At 31.0% G+C, this 15,815-nt stretch overlaps 4 protein-coding genes across 5 annotated transcripts; 2 read left to right on the top strand and 2 right to left on the bottom strand.

Annotated features, from left to right (window-relative positions):
- The first annotated feature begins 78 nt into the window (after nt 1–78).
- Nucleotides 79–1,591, top strand: LOC126850061 (protein lethal(2)essential for life-like). The gene is made up of 2 exons (XM_050592684.1): nt 79–245; nt 912–1,591. The coding sequence occupies exon 2, from the start codon at nt 918–920 to the stop codon at nt 1,428–1,430; it is 513 nt and encodes a 170-aa protein (XP_050448641.1). The 5' UTR covers nt 79–245; nt 912–917; the 3' UTR covers nt 1,431–1,591.
- A 980-nt stretch (nt 1,592–2,571) lies between these two features.
- Nucleotides 2,572–7,204, bottom strand: LOC126850008 (uncharacterized). The gene is made up of 6 exons (XM_050592580.1): nt 6,818–7,204; nt 5,843–6,090; nt 4,831–5,153; nt 4,182–4,425; nt 3,497–3,777; nt 2,572–3,044 (listed from the first exon to the last, which is right to left on the bottom strand). The coding sequence occupies exons 1-6, from the start codon at nt 6,945–6,947 to the stop codon at nt 2,807–2,809; spliced, it is 1,464 nt and encodes a 487-aa protein (XP_050448537.1). The 5' UTR covers nt 6,948–7,204; the 3' UTR covers nt 2,572–2,806.
- A 1,139-nt stretch (nt 7,205–8,343) lies between these two features.
- Nucleotides 8,344–13,754, top strand: LOC126849968 (rho guanine nucleotide exchange factor 7). 2 transcript variants are annotated; one of them, XM_050592462.1, is made up of 12 exons: nt 8,359–8,836; nt 8,959–9,085; nt 9,229–9,406; nt 9,486–9,701; nt 9,791–9,989; nt 10,082–10,306; nt 10,417–10,495; nt 10,700–10,821; nt 12,543–12,723; nt 12,843–12,944; nt 13,035–13,119; nt 13,411–13,754. In XM_050592462.1, exons 1-12 carry the CDS (start codon nt 8,768–8,770, stop codon nt 13,562–13,564), a joined length of 1,737 nt encoding a protein of 578 aa, XP_050448419.1. In that variant the 5' UTR covers nt 8,359–8,767; the 3' UTR covers nt 13,565–13,754. The 2 variants fall into 2 exon arrangements, 1 of the variants encoding a protein (XP_050448419.1); XR_007687479.1 differs by lacking the exons at nt 13,035–13,119; nt 13,411–13,754 and having other exon boundaries at nt 8,344–8,836; nt 10,700–12,010.
- Nucleotides 13,755–13,900: 146 nt separating this feature from the next.
- On the bottom strand, nt 13,901–14,933 carry LOC126850071 (mediator of RNA polymerase II transcription subunit 11). The gene is made up of 3 exons (XM_050592698.1): nt 14,642–14,933; nt 14,265–14,405; nt 13,901–14,121 (listed from the first exon to the last, which is right to left on the bottom strand). The coding sequence occupies exons 1-3, from the start codon at nt 14,715–14,717 to the stop codon at nt 14,000–14,002; spliced, it is 339 nt and encodes a 112-aa protein (XP_050448655.1). The 5' UTR covers nt 14,718–14,933; the 3' UTR covers nt 13,901–13,999.
- Nucleotides 14,934–15,815: the final 882 nt, after the last annotated feature.

Here is a 15,815-nt window from a genome sequence, read left to right as displayed (position 1 = left end):
GAATGCGAACAATAAGCGCATGCGCATCGTAAAGTCGAATAGTCTCGAAAAGAGCGGCAAACCAAATATAAACAAGCGAGACGGCTTCTACTGCGCAGTTAGTCTCAACAATTCGCGATCGAAGGATCGTCGTCAACTTTACAGTGACAATATTCTTATTGCGCACCTTGATAAATAATTTTACGTAGTGCCAATCGAACATTTGTATTGTTTTGAAGGACGTGAGTGACTTCTGGTAATAAAAAGTACGTATACAATAATTCACCTTTTCGAATTCGTCGTACGAATTACTGATAATTACGATAATACAAAATTACATAAATTAATCAGACTCTGTTGAGTTTAATATTAAAAATATGAAAATTTTTTTATATAAAAAAGATTGATCATTTATATTTTGTATAGAGCTATAATTATAATTCGTGAGAGAATTTTCACAAGTTTTTATTTTCAAGTTGTATGGATTTTTGAAGATATATGTTGCGATTATTATTTGGATAATTTACTTATAAAATAATAAATTTTTTATAAAATAAAATATTTTTTTTATAAATTCGATTTTACTTTAATTATTTTACTTATGCTTTCTCATTTAAGTTTCTATTACTTTCAGTTCATTGTTTTTTACTGCAAGTTCTTAAAATTCTTACAAATTTATTTTAATTTAAATTTAAATTATATTGAAAGATTATTAATATAACTTATTTTTTAAGCTATATATTAAAAATTATTTTAAAATTATATTCTTTATATAACTGTAAGATAGAAAAATATATAGATATCTTGTTTATTTACTTTTAAAAATATAGAGATAGTATATGTATACCGAAGCTTTTTAATTAGAAATAATTTATACTCCACATATGGCAAGAATGGCATGTGTATTCAAAAAAACATTAATCCAATTTTAGGAAATCATGGCCCTGATATCACGGGATATATTTCGTAATTGGTGGGATGATATGGAACGCTGGCACCGCGAGGTGGAGGATAATTTTGGACAATTAAATTTGCGGCACAATGATATCTGGAGATCACCATCCCCGTTGTTCCGTCCGTGGCGTGACTTATTCGAAAACATGGATCGCCAAGTGGGTGGTGCGGCGACGGTCGCGCACGACAATGATAAGTATCAGGTGATCGTGGACGTGCAGCAATTCGCGCCGGAGGAGATCACCGTACGCACTGACGATAAATGCATCACCGTCGAGGGCAAACACGAGGAGAGGAAGGACAGTCACGGCTACGTCTCGCGTCAGTTCGTGCGCCGCTACGTATTGCCCAAAGGCTACGATATCGGTCATGTGAAACCCAGTCTATCATCTGACGGTATTCTAACCATTACGGCTCCTAGACTGGCACTCCCGGCGCCGGGTGAGCGAATCGTGCCAGTTGAACGAAGCAACAAGCCGGCTATCAATGCTGCGTAAATGCATTGATAAAAGCTTATGGATAACGCAAAATTGTTCCAGTCTTTCAAATATTGTTTAAATATTCGAACCATTTTGTTAAGATTTATGTTTACTCTGAATTATTTCATTGTCTATGTAGTAATCGATACCTATAAAAATAAAACAGAGAATCAATTAAACATCGGTTAAAATAATTGGCGTTTAGAATAATTAAATGTTTTGAAGACGACAAGTTTGCGTTGTTCAGCTTTTTCGCAAATGTTTTTTTTTTTTAGATACGTTTACGATCAATACTGCGTATCTAAACTGTAAACACCTGCTAATATATCAATCTATATACATCAACTTGTTTGTATTTTATTTCTACTGTATGTGTAAGCAAGGTCATGAAGTCACGGTCGTTATATTTGATATCAGTTTGGTTTGATCAGTTTGATATAGTTTGATGATCATATTGAGAATTGAATTTTTACATCGGCGCGAGATTTTTAAAAAAATGAAAATTAGCAAGCAGATCGATTCGCACCGCAATAATTGCGATTGTGAGTCATTTCGCGCGAAAAGATTGTATGCTTGTGGCCATAATTGTAGGGAATTATACACAATCACTATACCTGTAGTCGTTGCCAAGCTCTTGCAAATGCGGTACCGGTTGAAGTGCAAATAATGTAGCATTGCAACAAGATTACATAACGCTGCGAAATATAACCTCGGATTCGTTAGAAATTATACTTTGCTATTAATTTCAATTTATGCCGTCAAGATTTGCTCTTTAAATGTATTAATTGCTATCGTTTCTAAGAAGCTTGTCGCTTTTACGTAATAATTCGTATAGTTTCTTGTATTATTGTTAGCTCGATGATTCTTAATTTAGGGTTCGTACTTATATGTTCAAAGATTATTTACGTAACTTTTTTTTTTTAGCGATGAATGCGAGTTGTATAAAGTGTATGCATACAGAACTTTCGGTAAATCACACGCGATATCGATTACTTGTTACTAGCCAAAAAATAAAGTAGAAATAGAAACATAATATATTATGTAACATATTTCATGTATATTCGTATATATATATTCGTTATATATATTGTGTTCAAGTGATGATTAAGTGATTCCACGTTTAGTACATGTTAATAAGATGATTCTTCTTTCACGCGTGTTCACGTTTTCTTTCGTAATTTTATTTGTCTTTTACTTTATAATTATAATAACTGTAATATATTATAATACCTCACGCGCTAATGATATTTTTGCAATAAAGATTTCTCTTTAATTTATTCTGTCATTTTGAATGACCTCTCTCTAAACATTTATTATATATAATTATTATTATACTTACAATTATTATTTAGCTTGTCATAATTATAATATGTATTACTATTTATCCGTGATTCTTACGACGGTCCTCGATCTTCTTCGCTATCAGAGAATGGCATTTGATCGTCTTGATTTGATGGCGGTGTTGATTCTTCTAAGATCGTTTCCTCCGCGAGTACCAAACCCTGCATCCATCTGGCTTGTTCCTCTATCACTGGAATTTTCTCGTCAATCAATTTTTCCACATCTACCTTGTTCAATTCTTCTTGTATGCGTCTCCTCAACGGTCCTTCGATCGCGTCCATAATTTGATATCTATGAAAGCAGAGTTAAAAGAATGTATAAAGAAGATTCAAAGAAACAAAACGAAGACGTTTAATACAATCTAAATAAAATACATAAATGTAAATAAAATATTTAAATATTCAAGAAAAATCCAAGGAAATATATTCATAATCTTTAATCGTGGATAGTTGCAATTATCATTAATAAAAATTCACAGTAGAATTTTATAGAAAATAAAAATTCGAGAAATCTGTATTCTAATGTTGTGTAAGAAATTTAAACAAAAGACATTTATAATATTTTTGTATATTATTAACAATGCCAAGTTTCTCTACGTTAGAAAAAACACATTAGACATACCTATATCTCCTAATTCTCATTCTAATCTGATCGGGATTAAAATCGCCAATTACAGATGTTGCCTTGAGATATTAGTGTAAGACGCACATTTTACAATAATGGCCTCAGCCATTATAATTTACCTTAATAGGTTCGGCACTATATTAATGCCTGCCTCCATCAGATAATCAAGCGTGCCGGCTCCGTGGACCCTCGCCTGGATGTTGCCTAGCTCGAGTTCTAGCTCTTCCAGGGTGGCGCGCTTTCGCGTGTCTAGTGACTGACTCAGTTTAATCTGTACTCGGAAGTATTGTACGGTGAAGGATACAGTGCCAGCGCGAGATAGGAAACCGCCAATCACGCTGACCTCCCAGTGCGTATTGCCCTTTAACTCCTGAGTACCGACATCCAGAAGTGCGTACACCTGTAATAAAGTCATATAAATCTTCTCTTTGAAAATTAAATTAAAAGCAAACGTCGCCCACACACGCGCATGCCAAATTCCAAAATCGCAAGCAAATGGTCTTTATGTAACATTACGCCACGATCGCGTTGCAATTATGATAATGATGCAACTGCGCATTAGTAATACATAGTCTTTACTTCAAAAAGATTCTTAGATAAAATTTGTTTAAATTCGATTTATTTATCTATATTACACGACCATTTATTCATCTATATTAATGCCATTTTTTTAAAGCGGAATTTTTCTGCGTTTATAGTATACACATCTATTCCCGTGATATTTTTATACACAAATACTTTTAAAACTCTTCAATTGAGATATCCCGTTTAACTATTATAGATTTTCTCAAAAACCACACTCACAATTCCTTTCTCCAAAGTGATCGTTATGTTGCCCATGCGATAGAAACTGGCCAAACCGGTGATCCAGGTGTGTGAGGAGGTCACAGTGAATACACCGACGCTCTGGGTGTAATCCTTCAATTTGTATGGGTCGTAGCCCATTTGAGAAACCTGCTTACGAGCTTCTGCCACCGCCATGTCAAAGGGTGAAATCGAATTAGGGAAATACTGCGGTAATTGTGATATCTGCTTATTCACTTCGCCCCTGAAACATATTAATTTTGTTATGAAATGCTTCGAATAAGAGTAAACAAACTGAAAAATTATGTATTATATATTATCTGATAAAAACAAAAAAAAGAAGAAGAAAGAAATATATGTTATATTAAAATGTATAGATTTTTATAAAATATACTATATATAAGATTTACTTAATAGATTGTTAGATTATATCAAGAAGTTTAAATAAAGCACGGTGTGTCAGATTTAAATTAATATTTTTTTTAGCATCAATATTCAATTATAAATTTTGAAGCATCTGATGAATCTTTAATTACTCGTATATATATGTAATATTTTCTTACAGTATTTTTTTTTTTTTCATTTATTTCTATTATTATTTTTCAACATATAAAGAGAACTATTGTTCAGGAATTTAAGAATATCGTACCTCACGTTTGTGTTAACTTCTTTCAATATAAATGGCTTGATGCTGTCAAAGATGAAAGAGCCGACAGAATTGATGACACCTTGGAAGACCGAACCGAGGAACCCTAGATTTTTAAAGTCCAGGTCGATCTTGTTAAAAGTCAGATCCATGTCGATGTTCTGAGCCTGTAATTTACCGTCAGTGGCCACTTCTAGCCTTGCAATGCCCTCGACATTTACGCCGGTGAGCTTGACTGTAAAATTGCCGGCTGATCTTGAAAGCCATGATGCCAATGTGTATAATCCGCGAATGTCAAGACTATCGATCCTCACTGCGACGGATACCTCAAAAATACATTTGCCTTTCATATTCATCAAGAAAAGCCGAAAATTGAAAAGATTCCCGTAAACACAAAAGTATGTGAAAATAATATAAATGATAATATTCTTATAAAAAATATTTAAATACACTGTACAGAATCATATCATATATAAGATATTTCAAAATCATTAAAATCTTTATAATAGCAGATTCTTTAATTTGCAATAAATTTTTGCTTAACCAAAAGGTGGACGAAGGTCAACATTTTTTGCAAGTTTCCAATTTTTACCATCACATATTTTTATAATTAAGCTTCAATTGAAATTCCATTAAAGTAAAATGAAATAACTAAAAAAATATAAATTGAATTTAAAAAAAAATATAAATTGTCTACAAAAAATATAAATTGCCTATAAATTGAAATTAATGCGCCCGCAAAGATAAAAGAATGTGTGCAATAAATAAAAGAATAAAAATTTTATAATTTGGAAAAAAACATATAGAGAACAAAACGAGAGGAATAGTATTTTAGTAAAGATTTTTCTTCGTAGGTATGAATCATTTAAAGAATAATATAATATACACAATTCTAGTCACAAAATCTGATAAAGAATATTAAAATAAAATATTATAAATATAATATTATGTTTCAGCATCTTGTTTAATTTTTTATTTCCGCAGTCTCTTTTTGTTTAACGTTCTTTTAATTTACCTGCATACGAGCCAGCTCCGATTCTACGTGTTCGATACGAAATTTGGATAGTCCGTAAACGTTGACTTGCTTAAAATTCATCGTGTACATAGAAAAGGAATGCTTCATATCCGGCACCGGCATCGGATCCGGTATCGGTGCGCCCGGAAGCCCAATCGGATCGTCTTGCTGATAATGCTTGAGAATCGCACGAATCTGATCCCCGAGACGTTGCTCACCCGCTGCAATCTGAGCTGCCTTACTTTTGTCTAGATAATAAATCATATATCATTTTATTCTCAATTAATAAACCTAATAATAATATTAATATTAATAATAATATTAATAATAATAATAATAAATCAATATGACAAAAAATATAATATTAAAGCCATACAAAGTTTTTAACTTCAAAAATTATCAATATCCTAAAATGTACGAGACAAATTAATTCGGAAATTTAGTTATTGAAATTTTGAAAACGATAGTTTTATTCTACAATAATTTATAAATGCTACGATTGAACTGAACCCCGTGAACTGTATATTGTATTGCATAAGAAGAATTTGCATGAAAAATAACGTGGGAATTAGTTCGTCGCAGTTATCAAACGATGAATAACGTCAATAGCGTCAATAACGTCAATAACGTCATTTTTATTTATTTCTTATATTTCTATTTCTTATTTCTTTTATTATAAAAACTTAATAGTATCTCAAAGTTCAGTTTCTCAATTACAGTTTTAAATTACAATTAGAAGGAAAAAAGCTAGTTTTTTTATTCACATAATAGTCAATTCGATTGAATCATATTTAAGCAATTTACAGGAAATGTAGAGTTGAAGTTATATTTGTATAAAGTTAGCGAGAATTTCAATTAGAAAAAAACACATATTTTTTTCGCGTGATATTTATAATTTGTTCAAATCATATGTAAAGGATATACGCAAAGTATATAAACTTTTTTTTATTACAAAACAATTCGCCGAAATCATACCTATCGAAGATGAGGTATCGTTTAGTTTTTTCGACTCGTCGCCCGCACATAGGCCACACAGGAAACAGCACACCATCAAGAGGAATGTTGTTCGCATTTTTGATTGAATCGAACGCAACTCGCACCACATGTCGATTTTTATTCTTAATCAATCAATATATCAATTAATTTTAATTTTAATGCGCACACACACATATACACTTTGTGTCATTAACTATGATCTTTCTCTATCCACTGAGATAGATGCTTATCAATGGACGATGACGATGACGTGCGACATGGAGCTCGAACGATTATAGAGAAGTGTATGCATTCGTTCTACTAGTTGGGGTGATACCCAAGTGAATTTAGTGGGACGATATCTCTGACAGGTCATTTTGAGGCGACGAGGGTCAATCGCTTTATCTCCATCCGTGCCCCTTCCCTCGCCGCCCTTAGTTGCTTCCTCTACTTTTATCCACTTCTTTCTTCCTTATTACATGTTCGTCCAATTCTCATCTCTCATTTTAATGGCATTGTGCGGCTTGGTGCTGCGGTGATCGATTATGCGAAAAAGCAATCCCTGATGACGAGAAATCACAGAAAAAATCGGATTTTACAATTTTTTAAAAATCTTCTGAGAAATAAGTATACATTAAAAAAGAAGTTGATTTTATCAAAATAATTAAAATTTAGAAAAATTTACTCGGCAAAAAGATCGATCCAAATATAGTAAAAATATGGAAAAGAAAGTAAAAAAAATATGTTTTAGATATAATAACTCTCGCCCTCTCCACACACATAGTGTTGAGAAAAAGGAAAATATAATATTATCTATTTTTTTGATTAGCTTAGAATTGAAATTAAAATTGATTGCTAAATCGAAATATCGAGATGATCTAAGAAAATTGTATCATTTGAAATAATATCGCATAATATTAAACACATAACTATTTTACTAGTGTGTAATGCAGTGCAACTCTGTCCGTATGATAATGTATAATATGATATCTTTAACTAACATATTATTTGATCGTCGAAAAAAATACAAACTCGTATATGATAAAAAAAGTAAAATAGACTTTTACCTCTACAATATTTTTTTGAAGACGCTTAGAAGTACGTCGCATATCATTTTTAAGTTCATCTTACGTCACATGTATAATTGAAGGGTGCAGTCGATTTGATATTATTTTTGTTTCAGTGTTTAATCAAGATAATTAAATCTTGCGCTTCGAAACGCCAAGCGAAGACACGAATGTATCAAAAGATGCGTTCAAAAATCCTACTTTTTTATTATAAAAGATTAAAGTATTGTTTAATTGACCAATCAGAGCAAAGAAATCTTTATGTCCTGATTGGTCAAAAAGATTTCTTTGTCCTGATTGGTCAATTAGAATCTATTCTACTTCATAGGTAGGATTTTTGAACGCATCCATGGATTAGCAAGAATTGGCGGGATATTTAAATCATCACATATACATATATCGAAAATAAATTTATATGCGAAATAAAATTGATAAAAAAATATGACTCTTTGCTGCAATGTATTTTTCGTTTGTGCTTTTATGCTTTTTCCAAAAACAAGACGAATAGAGATCTGTTCATGACGTATAGTCACGTGGCGTGCAGATGTGTTTATTTATAGATAGCGAGTGTAATTCAGCAAATGTGATTGTGTGTAATGTAAGATATATATCACATTTATGCTGATACAGGCGTGCAACGTACGACCAATTCTTGCATGACAGAAATGAGAAGAAGAAATATATGAATGACAAAATATTCTTTATATTATGGTGTTTTGATGCCTATGAGCTATGTTGTAATTCCGGGACAAGTGCCTTCTTGTGCACTCTGAGAGTCGGACGTTTGAAGGCTGAACGTTCCCGTGACAAGGAGATGCGCAGCGATACTACTTTAATTCTTTGATGTTTTTTTACGTTTCGCAATCAACAAAACACAAAAATTATGTCGAAACCTGATGCACCGAAATTTGTTATAGCGCTTTTTTCCTTCAAAGGGAAGAATAATGATGAGGTATGTAAAAGAAAGAGAATATTTCCCATTGAGTGATACTTGAAAATATATATCAAAACAATATATCATCGTAATTTGCAAAATACATTTTTTTAAATTATGCAATATTCTCATTCTTTTAGTTGTGTTTTAAGAAGGGAGATATAATAACAATAACTCAAGTGGATGATGAAGGCTGGTGGGAAGGTACGCTACATGACAAAACTGGTTGGTTCCCCTCAAATTATGTCAAAGAATATAGAATTCCAGGTACAGTGTATTTATAAATTCTTTAAATAGATTTAACTATATTTAAATTTGAATGCTTTAAATAATAATTATTATGCACAATTAATTTGGTTTCAATTCTTATAATATTTTATATACTGTCTGATGAATAAATATGTATATAGATGGTGGTCATACGTCAATCAAAATATCTCCAGAAAGGAGTCCACAGGAATCACCTGTCCATCAGAAACTTAATCGTGACATAGTATTGAAGGATATTGTAGATTCTGAGAGAGTAAATGTAGCAGAATTACAAGGTTTAGTGAATAACTTTTTACAACCTCTTGAAGCATCAAATATGTAAGTTATATAATAATATATAAAGAAAAATATATATGTTACACCTTATAAAAACTTATATATATATATGTATATATAGACTGAAGAAAGATGAATATAAACAGCTACTTGGTAATATACACGAAATCTTGGAAACTCATCAATGTCTATTGGCAAATTTGGAAACAACCATTTTACAAGGACTTTCTGCAAGAGTAGGGAACCTTTTTTTAACTATTGCACCGAGGCTAAAATCTATTCACACTACATATTGTAATAATCATCCACAAGCTGTTTGCATATTAGATAGATACAGGTAGCTATTCAAAGAGATATAAGATTAGTTTATTAAACTTATTTTTATATTGATCAAATATATTTATTATATACATCATCATGTTTTAGAGATGAATTAAATGAATTTATGGAGCGTAGTGGAGCAATATCACCTGGTATATTGGTACTAACCACTGGCCTTAGTAAGCCTTTTCGAAGATTGGATAAGTACTCTGCTATGCTTCAAGAATTAGAAAGATATACTGAAAAGAATCATTCTGATAGAGGAGATACTCAGCGTAGTATAGCAGTGTATAGGGAAATCACAGTATGATAATCTCGATTTCTATACAAAATAATTGTTATTAATATTTAATTGCATTTAAATTTGCTCATTACATGATCTGTTTTTATTGTTAGGATCATTGTGCTTCTATACGTAAGCAACGTGAGTTGGCACTTCAAATATTAACTAGTGGAATTAAAGGCTGGGAAGGTGAAGAATTAAATTCATTAGGCGAGATTATTCATGTTGGAGCTGTAACTTTGGCAACTGTAGATCGTAGAGACAGATATTTTGTTTTGTTTCCCACCACACTGTTAGTACTTAGTACCAGTCCCAGGATGAGTTCTTTCATTTATGAGGTATTTATATATTTATATATTTAGAAACATTTCTGTTATATACTGATTTAATAATACATAATATGCTTTAACATGCAATAAGCTCATGTTTTGTATTGCAATTTATATAGGGAAAACTTCCATTAACTGGTATTAATGTAACTGGAATTGAAGATACGGATGAAATAAGAAACGCTCTTGAGATTACTGGTACGATTATTATTATAATTTTATATATGTATCATAATTCTATCTTACAATAGGTATAACAAATGTCATTTTGTGATTTAGAAAACAGTAATGAAGAAATATATAAACAGATACATCTACTTTTCTTACATTGCAAAATGACAATAATTATTTTTTAAAATAGTAGTTTATATAAATAATATAATGCGATATGTATCTTTTAAGGACCAATGATTGAGAGTATTGTCGTGTTATGCGCTACAAAAGAAGAGAGACAACGTTGGATTGATCTCTTGATTCAGGAACAAGGCACTAGTAGTCTCTTGAAATCACCAACAGTGTCTCGTGTGAGTTGTCATCATCCTCCGTACGCGCGACTCTCGAGATACTTTGCGAAGCTCGTGAGGAAAAAAATCATATATCCCGAATTAATGAAAAAGTTGTTGTATATACAATATGTTTTGAAGCCAGACTTGAGCAATGTAAAAATGAGAAAATGCAATGTGACCTATATTATTTTAACTGCTAGTAGCAGTGGAAGATCAGAGTCGAACACATCCACTGAAAGTAATGTACAGGAAGAACCACGAATATTGCGTAAATCTTCGTTAATACTAGATGTTAGATACGTGATAGATAATACTGATCTTAGTACGGTGGGACTCGCGAACACTTCTTCACTCACGAATTTCGCACCGAGAGTCGATCGCTATACTTATGAAAGTAGTAAAAGTTTACCGGCTGTTTCCACAATGAGTCACGTCCTGCCGCTTGCGTCAAGCAAATCTTATACGTCGAAATTTCATACGCGCTCTAATGAATTTTGTCGGGAACATTTGGAAATTCCACACGAACAAGAGCACAGCGGTCTAACGATGAATTATTCGAAAACGATCGAGTTTTATCCAAAGATGTCAGAGATTCAATATTCGGCGACATCCAATCAGACAAATAGCATAACAAGAGAAACGTGCGCGAACACTAGTTTACGGTCATCGGATTCGGGAATGGCTGAAAGTTATTGCTTGAATTCGTCTGAAATTAATTCCTGTTACAAGTCGTATGCATCTAGTCATACCAAGTATACAGATCCTGTAAGAACGTCTCATAGCGAAAGCGATAATGACGAGAATAAATTTGAACATCAATGTATTTGTACTTCGCCGTTTGGCTCTACACCTCGAGACAGTGCGCATTCTTTAGCTTCGTCGAAAAATATAGATGAATGTACAAATCTTGCAAGATCTAGCGATAGCGATGCAAATAACGATTCGAATAATAGTGAGAAAAAAATTCAAGATACTATATTACCTTATCCTTTGATAAATTATGAAAACATACAAGGAAAGAGGTATACGCAACCGATACCGTACGCACATCAGTGTGTAATTAAGAAAATCGGGAGACATGTAGTTCGTCCAATACAGCCAATTATGGAGGAACGTGATGAACCATCTAATCAAGTGTATTCATCTGGACTATATGCTCATTGGTGGCTCAAGAAACCTATTCCGATATTTGGATACACGGAACAAGGCAAGCTTCCATGGCATGGCTGTTTCTTTGAGCTCATTTCAGTTTTTTAACCATTGTTGGTGTTTTTACTAATTATCATTTTTCACCGAAAATAGTATGCCCTTATTTCACAGCCATGTTGTGTGAAGTAAACTATTGCTTTACTAACACAATATACATTATAGGATAGTTTTGAAAAATATCACAAATTTCTCTGCACATGTCTTTATTTATTGCATTGCTATCATTCATTTTATCAAAAATTCCATTTGTTAGGCATAGTTTTGGCTTCTAGGTAGGGCGTGCACTCTAAAGCGATACAATTATTTTTTTGTATTCTCAAGATAATTTCTAATTAAAAGTAGGATCTCAAAAAAAGTAGAATAAAAAGTTCTGTAATAATAGAAAATATTAATATAATTTTATATATAAAAATTATAACACACCTTAACTAGATAAATTTTTACGCTATGCATGCATAGAAATAATAGAACTTTAAATTATGTGTATTAATGTTCTCTTAAAATATTATAAATGATATTGTATATTGTAGCAAATGACCAACCAGTTGAACGGGAAGCATCAACGGCCGATAATGGAGCATTGCTCATCTCCAGGAATTAAGACACCTTGGAGTCTTGCATCATTAAGACCTGCTCCTCCCTTATATTCTCTTAAGAGTTTTGGAAAAATAGATACTACCACAGATACATCACGCCTACAACGATCATGCAGTAAGATTTATCTGTATTAAATAAGTATTAGATTTTTTAAAATCAATTTTTATTATATGTGTTATATAGAATAGAAAATAATTTTAATAAATAATTTTTCCTTGCTGATTTATATTTAGACGAACGACAGTTTGAAGAAGATGCAATTATACTGAAAGTAATAGAAGGTTATTGCCTTTCTGTCAATGCTAGATTTACTGTACATTCTGGAGAATCTAATTGTAAGTGATGAAAGATAATTATTAACTATTTATTGTGTAAACTTTTCAAGATATTTCATGTATCATGAAGAAATTATGCTTACTTTTCAGCAATGTTAGATTATGATTCACAAAAATCACGTGATAGAATATCATCTGCACATAATAGAAGCAACTGGGAATCTTGTAATGACAGGCAAGTGTAAAAAAAATATTATTTTGAAAAAATACTCGTCTTGCTCTCCATTGTAACAAATATCTCAAATCTGATAATTTCTACAAAAGTCAAACATTGCTTGTTTAAATTTTTTCTAGAAACATTTTGTTATCATTTATTATTTTGTTATTATTTATTATTTAATTAATTCAAAAAGAAGTGAGACAGAATTAGGTAGAGATTCACAAAAATAGTTAATATATGTGATGTTAAGATCATTGCATGTTTTTTTTTTTATGTATATGTCAATATTGTATGTTTAATATACAGGACATTATCTGAAACGGTTAAAACATTGAAGAATCAAATGACGGACCTGCAATCACAAATGTCACTACTAACGAAGCAATTAGACGAAGAGAGAAGATCACGACTTTCATTAGCTGCTACAGTAAAACGTAGTATGGGAGTCATAGATGGATAAGGATGTCGATAACGTCAAAGAATGTATAATAACAAGATGAGTGTTTTACGATAGATTGTTCATAATGTTCATATTTTATATGTACAAGTTAATCATAAAACGCATTATATATGTTGCGCATTGTTGGAATGTTTTCATAAAGTTTACTATTTGTTACATACACATACACGCGCGTGTATCAAACACACATTTATATGATAAGCATAGGATAAAGACAGACAATATATAAAGAAATTATTTATGTATTTTTTTAGTATATTATACACTTAGAAATAAAAGAAATACCCAGAAAATTATGTATCATTATAATATTCATATTGAATAAACATATGAAAATTTATTCAAATAATTTGTATTTAGAAGAAATGGCTCATAAATTATATTAATGTTATTTATATTTACAGTTTGACATTTTAAGTAAGAAAAGTTATATATTCATCGTAACTTATTTTTTATACGTTCCAATTCATTAACTCTACTTCGTGCATGTTCCAATCTATGCCATGCCATTTGTAATACTTTCTGACTTGCATATCCAGAACCTTCGTGCGGTTGACCTATGATACACATATTATAAATATGTTACAAATACAGATATATATTGAGATATATACCAGATATTGTAAAATATATATATATATATATATATATATATATATATATATATATATATATATATATATATATATATATTCTGTACCTGTAGAAACCTGTGTAAGATAATTAATTTGTTCGCTCAATTTGGACTCCAACTGTGCTAGTGTTTTTAAAAATTGATGCGTCTGTGATTCTGCCTGCTTTAAGCTTGATTTCTCTTTACTCAGTTCCATGCAAGCTTGTCCTGTGTATAACGTATATATATCTGTATATATATCTTAATATCTTTATAAATATATTAATTGCATGTGTATTTCATACAGCAAGTATTTTACATAATTATTTTTGTATTTTATTTCTATAATTTTTACGTTTTATTTTGTATAATATCTGTATGTACATATTTTGATATACAAAATCGACATTAAATGAAAGAAAAAAAGAAAGCAATTAATAAGACATATCATTTATAACAATTACCTGCACATTGTAAACATACTACAATATCCTTCTCGATAGTCTCCAAAATCTGAATTCTTTCCATAGGCGGTGTCATTGCGCTTTTTATTTGTATTTACAGCTATTTTTTAATTAAGATACCTATAAAAATCCGTTCTTAGAGACAATAAAATTCACTTATATCGTTTTAATCCAGTTAATTAATGTTCACAATGAAAAGACAGAAAAATAATATAAACAAGACTTACAGTAGGTTAGAAAGTCTTTTTATATCGATAAAAGGAACGTTCGGCGTTTGGCTTGACAGAGAATCGATTGTATCGCGTTCAACTCTTATTGGTTCGGTGCTTTGATCGATATTATCGATACTATCTCAAGACAAAACTATGATTTTCGAAATGTTGAATTATGAATAACGAATTGGTCGCGTCACGTTTGCAGTTGTATCGTTCGAAGATTTTTTGCAATTATTAATGTCTTTAAAAATGTGATTTGGGCGCGACTAAATGTCAAAAGTGTTCGTCTTAATGTGAATATATGTGGATAACGTGCACGATATCCGATATACGGCAACATTGCTGATTTTAAAAGTAACTCCATTCGTGTAAATGTGATATGTAAACGAAAATGTAATGCGTGCGTGTGAAAATTTAAAATAAAAATTTCTCACGATGATTGAATTTAAATAATAAATTTAATTAAATAATATTAAATGAAAATAGAATATATATATTGAATAATAACTTTTTAAAAGAGCAATTATTCAAAATTGTTGTTATATTTGGGTTTATTAATATTAATGTCCATAAGATTTTTTATCTATGATAGATAAAAACAGGTTTTCCACGCCACTTAATAACCGATACATTTCCTTCCGGTATATCATTGAATTTTACTTCCAATCGAGCTTCCAATATATCTCATGAAAACGACAAGAAAAGTACATGATATAAGATTTGAAAGTATACAATGCAGCAAGTGAAAGCATCATATGTATATAATGATTTCGTCGTTTATTTATTAAAGATAGAGATAAAAAATGTTTCATTACTAGTTAAATTTGTATGTCAATAATAACAAATTTATAATAGAAAACATCTTAAAACTATATAAAGAAGTTTATATTTTATATATAGATATTTATGGTTTATTGGATATGGTAGTAGTAAGAATGATAGATATTTTGCGTGATTGG

This window comes from Cataglyphis hispanica, chromosome 5, assembly GCF_021464435.1.
Source record: "Cataglyphis hispanica isolate Lineage 1 chromosome 5, ULB_Chis1_1.0, whole genome shotgun sequence".
NCBI lineage: Eukaryota > Metazoa > Arthropoda > Insecta > Hymenoptera > Formicidae > Cataglyphis > Cataglyphis hispanica.
The sequence above is the reverse complement of the archived record's forward strand: the minus strand, read 5'-3'. Positions and strand labels throughout refer to the sequence as shown.